Below are 13,335 nucleotides of genomic sequence, written 5' to 3'. Positions count from 1 at the left end.
ATATATATATATATATATATATATATATATATATATATGTCTCTAATATTCTAAGATATACTGAAAATCTTACAGCATTTTGAACAGAAACTAAATGACAAGTTATAGTCCAGTAGCCAACACAAGTCAAAAACTTTGTCAGTAATCTGGACTAGAGTACTATTAGGGTCAGGTCACCTGGATGTCCACCAGACTCCATATCTTAATTTTGCACCTGACAGCATAAACTTAATTCTATTTCTATTTGGTTTAGTAAATGAAATGCTATTCATTCCGAAACATCTATGCATTCTTTATCTCTCTGTAAGGGTACATAGAGTACAAACGAATGGAGTGCAAATATGGTTGCCATTAAATCGTGTTTGCTAAGATGAACATATGGAATCTTACAAAAAAAATTATATTTAGGATTATTATATCACAATCTACTATATTATAAAACTGTGATTGATTTAAGATAAATATTAATGAAATCGCTTTACCTCATTGATCCCTAAGTGTCATGGCGACTGTCGTGCTTTCGTCTGCCATAACCAAAACATTGCTGAATAACGAACGATTTTCACAGGCTATTTGGAAGCAGGCAATTAGAAAAAATATCCAGCAGAGGAGAAAGTCAAGGGGAATATATCTCGAATGTTACGGAAGGGCATCATCAACTTGTTACAGAATAATAAGCCAATATGAGAGGAGGAAAGAGTTTCTCAAGGTTAGTTTTGAACCGGGAGAATTTTAAATGGCCCACCGAGTAATGCTTTATTTAATCTCGAGTCACTTTCATTTCTTTCAACTCTGTCATGGTTATGTGCACGGTTTTCAAGCAGGCTAGGTATGTCGTATATCTTTTCTCTCATATCTTATATTAATACGAGGCCTTTCGTATCCTAGGTTGTGATCCCCGCATGGGGTTAGTGCCGTCAGTGGACCTCACGAGGTGCACTGTAGGCATTACTGAAGGGTCTTTGCGGCGTCTCCTGGGCCCCTAGCTGCAACCCCTTTCATTCCTCTGACTGTATCTCTATTCATTTTCTCTTTCTTCCATCTTACGTTCCACCCTATGCTAACAATTGTGAGATATTCTAGCCTCGGCAGTTGCGATGTTTTCCTCCAGATACACCTTTAAGCCCTTTTTATTCCTCTGAGATTCTCTTTCAGCGCTGAATGACCTCATAGGTCCCAGTGCTTGGCCTTTGGCCTAAATTTCATATTCCCTTCCATTCCTAATAGCCTAGGCTATCGTAGGCTAGGCTAGTGTATGTGAACTTCAGAAAAACACCTGTATGACCATTACTCATACACTTGTGTTATTAGATTTGGTCATGGCAAGGGAGTTAGATAAGTAACATGCTATTACCATTTCTTGTCAACACGAAAAGCATCAGTTCTTTATGATTGTGGATGATTGTGTATGAACTAGGGGAAGAGCTTGGGCTACTTCACCCCTTCCTCCATCAGTTAGCTTATGGCTTAACCTCCAAGTTATGCTGTTAGTTGCTATTTTCAGAAGTAGTCACTTCATTGTATATTAACAGGTTTTCCTTTACATATGCCAATGACTAGCATAAAAAAGGCTGTGCGCCTAGTGTAGCCAAGGCTGTGTTACCTCTTGTACACTAAGATAAAACCTTATCACTAATTTACAGTTGCTTGTAAGCTATAGGTTCCTTTTAGCTTGTCCAAATTACAGTCTAAAGAAAGGTCATTAATCTTGGGAATGACACATCATACTGTACTAAGGTTATGTTTAATTAATTAGTAATAAACATTATTTATATTTAGTGTTATGCCATTAATAGAATTGGTTGATTCTGATGTGATAAAGATATTTATTTTCATGAATTTACTATGTATCATGCATAGGCAATAGACCATCACAGTCATTCTTTTGTTTTATCCTCAGATTTTTTCATGTAAAACAGTACAGTAGTTTTAATTTCTATTGATATGCATGAAACTGTTGACTGCTTATTAACTTTCAGTTCTTTTGATGGGTACATTTAAAAAAATATTTTGTAGGATGGAACGCCTCACATCAGCTGCTGTGCCAGTTCAGCAGTGCAACAAACTCCAGTTAGCCGTCCAGACTCTTCCAGGTGTGGCTATATTAACAGCTTACATCTGCAAAGTAGAGTGTGTTACCCACCAGGGGGATGGACAAATATCCTGCGTGTGACAGAACCAGTACGAGCATTGCAGCTGGGATTAAATCTCCCAGTCACACTCAGGCATATATGGACATCTAGTACAAGTTACAAATCTGACAAAGTTCCTCCACATGCTCCAGTAAGTAAATATTTCCCTTGTTATTTTTGCCCAGGCAATAAAGATGTGCATTAAACATTAACTGCATAATGTAACTCACCAGAATTATACTTGTGTGAGTTCTGAATACTGTATTCATTCAAAATAGAGCTGCTTGTTTGTATGTTATTACGGGCAATTGTCCTTTTCCGTAATGTAAGAAAATGAATTTATAAAGCATGGGTTTATACTAAGTATTTTAAGTCAGTGGTCTAGCCAAAATATCTGATATAATAATAATAAAAATGATAATGATAAGATACTGTACTTTTATTGAAGAATAACTGGCTAGTGGTTTATAACAGTGTTCCCCGTCTAAACTTACAGTCCACTGTAGTGTAGATTGGGATTGTGAGATATTTGACCTGGACATAATCCTTTTGGGAGCATGTTATACTTTGCTGGGTTTTAAGGGAGATTTATATGGACGTGTCTGCCTTTATGAACATTTTCCTTCCTATTTTCAGGCAGTTGCACCATGGGAAGCAGTCAAAGAAAAGAAAGAAAAGTTTCGAGAGGTTGGGCAAGATATCATCGAAGATATAAAGGAAACAAAGGCAAAAGTGAAAGAACAAATGGATGCCATCATTGAGGTAAGGGCCTGATTGAGATCTTTATGCACCATAGGTTTGGAAGAATGTTTTTACATCTGCTTATATTTTGGTCTGCATTCACTCTGAAGTTGTGTGTGTGTGTGTGTTGTGAGTGAATGAAGAATTTATATAATTATTAATCTGGTTTCTAAACAGCTCTGGTATTAAACCAGTAAAACTGAAAAACTTTTAAGTTGTGTAAATAATTGCTGTAAGGTCATTTTGACTTTTATCACTGTTCTATTAAATTGCCTGAATGGGCATTGTGGGTGGTACTAAAGGTACTTTGCAAGATCCTTTTGGCCCAAGTTACTGTGCTTTCTTACTTTTAATTTTCATATGCTCCCTTTAGTCTCTCCTCTCATAGTTGTCCAACTTTTGAACTTAACCATGTTCCAATTTTCACCTTTTGTTTGAGAACCATCTTAGTTTTAACTGTAAATGAATGAATAAATAATGCTAATTTTAGTTTAATTATTTGTCTTTTCCAGCGTGAAAATATTTGGACAGTACCAAATTTCCTGTGCATCAGCCGAATTGTTTGCTCACCCATTCTGTGTAATTTAGTCGTAACTGAGGAATACAGTTGGGCACTAGGTCTCTTCATGTTCGCTGGTTTTACAGATTTAGTAAGTATTTATATCTTTATTAATTTCAAAGATAGAGACCTGTTATATTTGATATACAAATTGCTGTATATACTGATGGTTCCAGATGTTCTACTGGTGTGAGATGTGCTGCAATATATCCAGGAAAATACTCTTATCATCATTAACTTCACTAAGTATTCCATTTTCAGGTATTTGAGAACTGCAAATAGAAGCATTTACAGATTAATTCCTAAAAATTAAATCAAATACTCTTTATATACTATAAGAATTTACTATAAATGTTGAATGGTGGTTGATCCTACCTTACGAAAGCCATAAAAGAAGTGAAATTTTAAATTAAAGTAGCAAAGTTTGCAACTGAATGATTACATCAGTAACAAAAAATTTTCATACATTATTATTTTTGTTGCTGAAGTCAGTGATGATTAATAAATGACTGAGGCAGTAGCAAATTCAAGCATATTAAAAAAAATAGGGTTATGGCAGTTACCATTAGGAAAACAAAAAACATAACTTTAGTATTATCTTTTCTGGGAATTGGACATACCTGTTTAAAACAGTGACTAAATTGCTATTCCTGCTGGCTCCTTAATTTTAGTCTTCGTCAGGTATCATTTAATGAAATTTTATCAATATCTTCGTTTCCAGTTTTTCTGATTACTAGGTGAAGATTTTATAAGTTGCAATTCATTAGGTAAAGATACATTAATTTTATTTAAGAATAAGAAACCCTTTGAAACAGCTCTGTGAAAGCTGAGGAATTTAGCTTGTTCGTCCAGTGAAATTATTTTTACGGATGACAGCGGCCTGTAGATGTACAGTAATTGTACATAAATTACACCATAAATTTGTTGATGAAAGTATATTTTAAACCTTGTTATTTAGTCTTCCAGTTGTTAGGAGGAAGTTCCTTGATGTTTTTTTTTTTTTTTTAGATAAAGGTTGTTAATGTTAAAATGAATTTTGAAGTTAGTTGGTTTTCCCTACTCAGTTTGATGGATGGATAGCAAGAACTTTTCCAAGTCAGGCGTCTCGTTTAGGCAGCTTTCTAGATCCTCTGGCAGACAAAGTTCTTGTAGCAATGCTCTTCCTCTCCCTCACTTATGTTGGATTGATCCCATGTAAGTAACCTCCTGTGTGATGTACTTTGTCTTTACAGACTGTGCTCTATTATGTATGAAACATTAAGTTTGGATATTAGGTATGTTTTTCTTTTAAACTTGACTACATGAATTTGTTATTTTTTCTGTAAAGTCCAGCAGGATTGTAATGAATTTTTACCTTATACTCCGCTTATTTATTTATTATAGAATTTAGTCATTCTTTGTGTTTTTACTGGTCATTATCAAGCAAAACTTTTATTACCATTTTCACTCAGTTTATAAACACTAGGTTAGTAAAATCCCAGGTACCCAACATCTGTTAATCTGAACAACCTTGAGTTAAGAAGTTAAAAAGGACATTTCTTCTTGAACTTGAATGGTCTGTTCAGTTAGAAATTTAGAGGTTGTGTTTTTGTTTTCGTAAAAAACAAAAGGAAAGGAATCTTATACATTTTCTAGTTTTATTAATAGATACCTTGTCCTTACCACAGTTAGTGTTGGGTATCATTCTGTTTTAATGCAAGTGCAGTACAATGTATTGAAGAGGCATGCCTTCAGATTGATTCTTGAAATGGACAGTAACATTTAGCAAAGCTTTTGTACCTTATATATAAAGTAGTTGTTTTGTATGAATTTTTAATAATGATTACAGTTTTACATCTAAATATGTGTACAGTACTGATATTCAACTTTGATCAGCTGATTAAAATAAATAGCTTGTTTGGAGTTGCTCAAGAGTTCTGTTTTGGTTTGAAGATGTGCTTGACCAGCAAGATGAACATTTTTTTTTCTTTTCAGTGCCCCTTACTGTGATTATTGTGTACAGAGACCTTGTGATTATTGGTGGTGCTTCTTTCGTCCGGTACAAAAGCCTGCCCCCTCCTGTAAGCATAAATGTTATTAACTTAGTATGTAAAGGGTATGCTGATGCTATTTTACAACAGTTTAGACTGTGGTTGTCATGATAAAGGTGCAATTTGTGTTAAATTATAAATATAGTGCAAAGAGTATTGTTTGGATACTGAAACAAAAGAGACCAAAAACAAATGACAAATTATAAATATAGTGCAAAGAGTATTGTTTGGATACTGAAACAAAAGAGACCAAAAACAAATGACAAATTATAAATATAGTGCAAAGAGTATTGTTTGGATACTGAAACAAAAGAGACCAAAAACAAATGACAAATTATAAATATAGTGCAAAGAGTATTGTTTGGATACTGAAACAAAAGAGACCAAAACAAATGACAAATTATAAATATAGTGCAAAGAGTATTGTTTGGATACTGAAACAAAAGAGACAAAAAAAACAGTCATTTGGAAGTGTTTCAGATTGTTACACCTGAGATAAAAGCATTTAATTTTTTTTTTTTTTTTTTTTTTTTTTGCATTCATGCAGTTTTCATCAGTTGTTAAAAAAAAACTCATTTTTGTTAATTAGTACAGTTAGTCTGGATGAATCTGTCTAGTTTTCCTAATTGTTCATCTTTAGTTATTTTCTGAGACAAAGCATACTTATTCATATTTTAAACAGAAAACCATTGCTCGATACTTTGATGCTACTCATGCAACTGCGCAGTTAGCCCCAACCATGCTGAGTAAGATCAACACTGCCATACAGCTAGGGCTTATCACAGCATGTCTTGCAGCCCCAGTCTTTGGATATGTTGACCATTACCTCCTTAAAGGACTGTGGTAAGTTTCTTGTTAAAGCTCATTGTGATCTTCATGTATGATTAAAGTAGTGTAATTTTTTTCACAGATTATTGATTTGTTCAACAAGAATACAAATTTCCTCTTTTATAAAGCAGTATTCATTTTGCTAGCAGGAGTCGGTTGTTGAATCTTGCTTATGAGGTAGTTAAGTACTGGCAGATGTGAGTAGAGGGTACCATTCACTCACCTTTACACTAACCCTCAATTTTTCTTTGGCTGCTATTGAGTGCCAGTGTATCTACTGTGGAACTCTGGTTTTCACTGCCAAAGTTTTCCCAAAATATTTCCTTAGTTTTTAGGGTTTTATCTTACAAATGGTGGATGGCTGCTCTAATGATGGTGGCAAGATGGTGATCAAACAGTGACGATGATCAGGACAAGAGGGGTGTGATTGCTTTATGTTGCTCTTGTTTGGTGATCCTAACCTCTTGACTGCTCTTCCTGCAGAGGCCGGGTTTTCAGTAAGGGTCTACCTTGCAAAGTGTGACCTTGTGGGTCTCCTACACTGTGGGTGAAATATGGTACCAAGCATAATAAAGCCAAAAAGAGGTCATCTGCTTCCTCAGTGAGATAACACCACCCTTGACTCTATCATCTCTTTTGGTTTGTTTGTGCAGTGGATATTTGTTTCATCTGTTGGGTAAGCTCATGCCTTTTCCCCTAACATTCCTAGGAGAAATGAGGATCAACACTTTGTTCCCCTAGTGGTGGGACAGATAAATTTTGTTTAGTGAGAGGGATTGACAGCAATGTTCAGAGCATGCCCATGACCCTTCACCCTCCTAGACATCTTGGGAGAGGAGGGCTGTCCCCAGATTTCCCACGCTTGCTGTTCCCCTTAGGTGGTCTGGCAAGAAGAGTCAGAATTCCCTTTGCTTTTCATTCCCCAGTTTGTAATGGCCACAAATGCACGTGATCATTTTCCTATGCTCAGTGCTTTAACTAGTTCCTGTGGCCTTCAGTGGTGCATTTACACCCAGTATTGGTACTGCCACTACCATCTATTGCAAGGTCTAGCCTTGGGGACATCAGTTCTGATTGTTCTTGTTCAGCATTGCATTCTTATTGGTAGTTATTATGACAGGCTCATTCATTTCTACCCTTTTCTCTGGGAAAGAGTCCTTTTTAGCCTTGCAGGAATTTGTTAAGGCTTTGTGATAGTGAAATGAGTTGCTTGTAATGTGTCTGTGTCAAATGACATGTGAAGAACACTTTACATATGTAAAAGATGATGTTGCTAGTAATAGCTTATGTTTCTAAGAATGCCATCAGTGGAGAGATGAGAAAGAACAGTTAAGAAGAAGAGGATATAGGCAACCAGAAGTCTTGCCTCCAAATGTAATACCAGCCCTGATTCTTATACCATTCCCTACGAAAACATTGGTGTGTATTCATTTATGAAATAAAGCTTACTGCACTTAAACTAACACTAACCTGCGCAGTTTTGCCCTCAGTCTTATTATTAGCTGATGCCTAAGAGAACTAAACTTGAGAATTTTTAACATCTTAATGTCAATCATTAAACCTAATTTATTGACACAAAGAAACCACAAATATCAAAATTACCCAAGTGAAAAAATTAGTACCTCTTGAGGTACAGAGTAGAACCCAATTAACAGTCAACTAAAGGGAAAACTTAGTGAACAGGATGAAAGAAATATAAAAATGGATAAATTAAGAGTAATGATCTTAAGGTCATACTCTTGTCATGGAAAAACAGTCTTTTGGCAAATTTAAGCCCATTACCTGCTGTGGACCTAAGGATTGGTTTCAACACTGCAGTGCCACAAAAACTTCTGTGTCTGGGACCACATGTTGGAAAAGATTGGTTTATGTTGAAATAAACATCTGATGCAGATGTTTACCCACTGTGGATTTTCCTTATTGCGGACTTCTCTTCAGTGGAAGGATCTCAGTTTCATTTATGTACCATTTTGACTCTTCTGCAGCGGGAGCTACTACTGCTCTTCTGCCTGGTAGACTGCGTGGCTCGAAAAAACTACGTGATGTCTGGAACAGTTTCTATGGGCTGAGGATGAATGATAAGACCACAAGTTGGATGTCAGGTATTCGTTGGATTTGGTGGGTGTTCTGAGTGATTGGTTTATGTTGAAATAGAAAAAGTCTTCTATAAAATCTGATGCAGATATTTACCTTTTAAATATCTTATTTGTATTATATATTATTATTATTATTATTATTTATTTATTATTATTATTATTATTATTATTATTATTATTATTCACAAGATGAACCCTATTCATATGGAACAAGCCCCCCACTGGGACCATTGACTTGAAATTCAAGTTTCCAAAGAATATGGTGTTCATTAGGAAGGAGTAAGAGGAGGTAAAGGGAAATACAGAGAGAAGAGATCTCACTTATTCAAAAAGAAAAAGAAATTAATAAATAGATAAAAGTTAGAAATTAGCTAAATACAGGATTCATTTATTATCTGTGTCTTATATTGACATTAGTATCAAAACTCGGGTATAAGAGTTCACAGTATTTAATATTGGTCTGAATTATTATTTTTAAGGCTATACTATAATATGTAGTATCAACAAGACTAATGTAATTTTGGTTTTGTTTACAGTTGGGTGACAGGGGTCACTACAATAAGCTCAGGATTGACCTACATTTTCTCCAAAGATACATATAAGATTCTTCAGCACATGAAGAAACCGAGCTAATGGCTTCAGCAGCTTAACTATGCAGAATACCATTGTGTATATAGTACATAGAGTTGTGGACAGTTTGATATTTTTTATTGTAATTATAGAATATGACGTTGACATCAAAAAGGTCGGTTTCCAAAAAGCTGTAAGCTCTTTGTGTCACACATTGTTTGTAAGTGCAGTTTCTGTAGGACTAGTGAATGTCGTGGGTATTCAGAGAATTTTTGTTGCTTAGAATATTTTGATACAGAAACTTTGATACACCAGGTAGGTCAGACAAGTGTCCTTGAGTACTAGTGAATTCATTCTGCTTTTAAAATAGGAAAACAGTGTGCCAACATTTTTTAGATTTTTCCTTCACATTTTATTTTAGAATCTGTGTGTGTGTGGTTATGCATACAGAGGCTATTGGTCGACTCCCTCAGGTGTGATGGTGCACTGATACAAATTGGCAGTTGACAAATGCTTAAACCGTAAATTAAAATTTCTGTAATTACCGGAATTTTTATAAATTCAAGCAGTACATGTAAAAGCATTTTGAGAATTAAAAGTTTTAATTCATAGTATTGTATTGCCAAAGAATATACCAGGCTACTGTTTGTGAGTGACTTTCTGTTTTACTTGCCATGTTGTACTTTTGCTCTCCTCTTCAGGACAGCACACTTGCCAAAACATTATACTTCACGAGCATTGTTCAGGCATTACCTCTGTAGTAAACCTCTTGAATTTGATTTCCATTACTCCATATATCCTGTTTTTTACAGCTGCTGTTTACAATAAGATAAAGTAAATTAATTCTAAAAGACATTGATTTCATCTCATGAGATACATCATTTCAATATTTTCCTTCTGTGAATGCACTGGGAGGCAGATGTGCACTTGAGCAGTAATTGTGTGGAGGACCAATTTCCTGTGCTGAATATATACAGTAACGCACTATTTATTCTTTGGTGATTGCCATTCTTTCTGTGAGCAATCTCCTACTCCAGTTAGCTTGTTCTCGCTTGTGTTAGTAATCTTGACTTTTCATATTCTGCAATAAAATGTAGCTGAATTTTTTTATTGCATGATGTCCTCTGAACATTCCACTTTGTGTTCTGCAGTGGTCTGTAAGATTAAAGTGTAGAACTCTTTTGTAATTATGACTGCTTTTTCATAGACCCCTTTATTCAATTCTAAGGTTATGTTAAACAGAGGTGTTCATTTGTCCTTGTTTGTTGTAAGATGTAATTGCTTGTATGCAATTGTCAGTGGAAGTGGATTTAATATAATAAATTCACATGTGAAATTTGTTCAATCCCTGAAGTGGGAAGCAAATTATTACATTTTTATAGATTGTAAAAAATTGATATTTATTTATTACACAGGACTGTCTTGAAACAATGATGATCCATTATGCAGTGAAAAGTTTAAAACAATGACCTGAGTCTTCATTTGTTCTTCAGTGCATTTTGAGTATTTAATAATTAATGCTGTGCATTTGTACTGTAAAATATGAACAATTTTGTAGACAAAAGCTAATTTTGAATAAAAGCAGGTGAATTGTATGTGTATATTTTTTAACATTTCAGCAAGCTTCAAAGTACTGTGCTGTAGCTTTTTTTATTTTACTCCATTGATTTTATATATGCCTAATATTGCACAGGCACCATCTGGACCCATCTTCCAGCTGACTTTTTGTCAGCCTTTTATGATGGTAATTTATTTTGCTTTTAGTCAGATAGTTGCTGGTTTTAGAGGTTCTGATTTTCTATCACTTTTTGTTGATGTTAATTTAATCTATCTGTTTTGTTTTCACTCCATTTATTCAGCTGATATTCCTAACTGCATTTTTTCTGCAATCTGACTACTCATGTCATCTTTGTGAGCAGTTAACCTTTTCATCACTGTAGGAATTTAGCTCCCATGTTGTGGTTGTTTTATCCTTTCCTTCCCACCTGTCATTTGTCATCTGCTCTCTCTGACAACATCCTCTCCCAGCTTACCATAATACTAAAGTTAGCCACCCTCCCAAACATTTTTTTCACCGACCTGCTTGACTGCCTGTGGTGCTACCTTCACAGGACTGTAGGTCTTACATCTAAGTGTTGGAAACTTCATTAGTACTGGCTTCGGGAGGGCATCAAGCCAGTATATGAGTTGTCAGGGAGGTGACAGCTCTATACATACTCTGGATGAGGGCTCACAGACTCGGGGACGTTTCTCCATTAGGAAAACAATTATGGTGTGGATACTGAGGGCAGATGTCTGGTGCCACCAGACCACCTTTACCTCCTGCCTCTGGTATGTCATCCACAAGTTCTTAGACACCTTATGTCCTGTGGTAGCAGCTTAACATGTAAAGCAACTCAATCTTCATCAGAGTGTCAAGCATCACACTTAAAGTCCCCAGGTGTCTTAAGATTGGTGGAGTAAAAGATGACTGATTAATCCTCTTTCCATCTCTCTCTTTTTGTGCAGTAAACTATGGCTGTGTATGTATACTTGTAGGTGAATTACATAACAGACCATCCTATCACAGACTGGGAGTTGTCAATAGATCTGACTCCCTCTGTCTATCTTTTAATCACGGAAGTTTCTCTGGTAGAGCATAGTTATCTCTGTATCTGATTGGGATAATGTTGGGAAATTCCCATGATAAATGGGAAACCTTAGTTTATATTAGTTTTCCCAGAGTGAGGTTAAAAGAAGTGCAGACTCCAGCATACAATCCTGTCACCCTCAACATCACACATGCCAAAGGTGCATGGGATGGTTATAGCAGCCTTCATTCTCATGCTCACTTGCAGGACCAGAATGAAAAGAAAATGACCAATCATATTCTTCTGACAGTACTCCCCATTTAAGAAGTATCCATAAAGAAAGTGAAAGATTGTATCCTATTGGGAACAAATTGCAAATTCATGATAATTTGCATTTGTTCCTGCTGGAATACAAACCATTGTCTTTTATGTTTGATGTTAGTGCAACTAGTTTTGTTGTTCTATATTGGTACTAGGAGTATGCTGGCTGATCTTTACAGAGAGAGGTTCGGGAGCAGTGGAGGAAGGCCAAAAGATGTCGTCTTCATTTCTTCAGAGGAGATTACTCTGCCTGCGATAATGTCAAATCTTTACAGCTCCTTCCTCTTGGACACCTTTTCTTTCACTTGCTCCCTTCTGCTTGCAAGGGGACCAGCCTGCTCCCTCCGACAGTGCTGACCCAGGTGCAAGTGCTGAACTCTCACCAGGAGAGACATAGTACATATGTGTATGTGGTTTGCCACCTCCTACAAATGCTCTATTGGCAGCTTCACTGGAGTACTGATGGGCATTTCCTCTCTGTATTCTGAGTAACCTGTCTTTCATTGCTGATCCCCTTCCTTTTACTCCTAGAGAACTTGCAGTGTTTAGCATCCAATGGTGGTTGTCTTGTCTGTGGGGATACCCGTATGTATCAAGTACAGACTGTACTCCTCCAACAGTGCTTCATGCCTTAACATATTTCTGCCTCTTCCTTTCATAAGAAGAAGATGAGGTCTTGGAAGCCCTCCCACAAGGAAAAGAGAGTGGTTTTGGGATAATATGGATCTGTTCATGGCTAAGTTTGGAGATCATGAAAAGGTTGGTTGTGCCAGGTGATTTAAAAGTACAGTAAAGGTAGGCAACAAAGAAAGAGGTGGCATTGTTGGTGGGCATGGAGTTTTGAGAGTAAATGACAATGGGGAGGATATTGTGGAAATATGTTTAGAAAGGGCTTGTTTGTTATGAATATGTGGTATCCAAAGATGGATATTCATAAGTATACCTGAGAAAGAGAAAATGACAAGAAGAATGTACTAATCATATGTTAGTACATGGTAGATGGATCATGGAAGAGCCAGTTGATGAGGTAATGAGGGGAAGGGTTGTGATTAGAGGTATACCTGATGATTATTTGATTGAGGCAAAAGTTAAGATAGAAGTTTCAGTTGGAGAGTGAGAGAGATGGTGAAAATGTAGGGGTAAATGTAATTAAGACAACTGACTTTGATGAGGAGGTAAGATCATATAATGAAAAAATAGAAGGAAAACTGGCCAGGGTCAGAGACAAAGAGATAAGCAGAATTTGAGGATATCGTAAGTCAGCTGAGAGTACTTGACTATTGGAGGATAGGGAATAAAATAATAAAAATGATAGGTACAAAAAAAAAAGATTTAGCACAACTGCTTGGCATAAGATGTGATATACAGCTACCTTGTAGGGGGTTAGTGCTGTCAGTGCACCCCATGTAGTGCACTGTAGGCTCCTATGCACCCACTTTTTAGCCTCTTACTTTAACTCCATTCCTACTTCCTTTCTTCATTCTTGCT

The 13,335-nt window shown here is 36.1% G+C and overlaps 1 protein-coding gene across 1 annotated transcript; it reads left to right on the top strand.

Moving 5' to 3' along the window:
- The first annotated feature begins 494 nt into the window (after positions 1 to 494).
- On the top strand, positions 495 to 10,551 carry CLS (cardiolipin synthase). The gene is made up of 8 exons (XM_067100809.1): positions 495 to 709; positions 2,017 to 2,283; positions 2,769 to 2,894; positions 3,386 to 3,523; positions 4,497 to 4,626; positions 5,407 to 5,492; positions 6,145 to 6,305; positions 8,923 to 10,551. Exons 1-8 carry the CDS (start codon positions 503 to 505, stop codon positions 9,017 to 9,019), a joined length of 1,212 nt encoding a protein of 403 aa, XP_066956910.1. The 5' UTR covers positions 495 to 502; the 3' UTR covers positions 9,020 to 10,551.
- Positions 10,552 to 13,335: the final 2,784 nt, after the last annotated feature.

Source organism: Macrobrachium rosenbergii, chromosome 56, assembly GCF_040412425.1.
Source record: "Macrobrachium rosenbergii isolate ZJJX-2024 chromosome 56, ASM4041242v1, whole genome shotgun sequence".
Taxonomy (NCBI): Eukaryota; Metazoa; Arthropoda; class Malacostraca; order Decapoda; family Palaemonidae; genus Macrobrachium; species Macrobrachium rosenbergii.
This window is presented reverse-complemented; position numbering and strand designations above follow the sequence as displayed.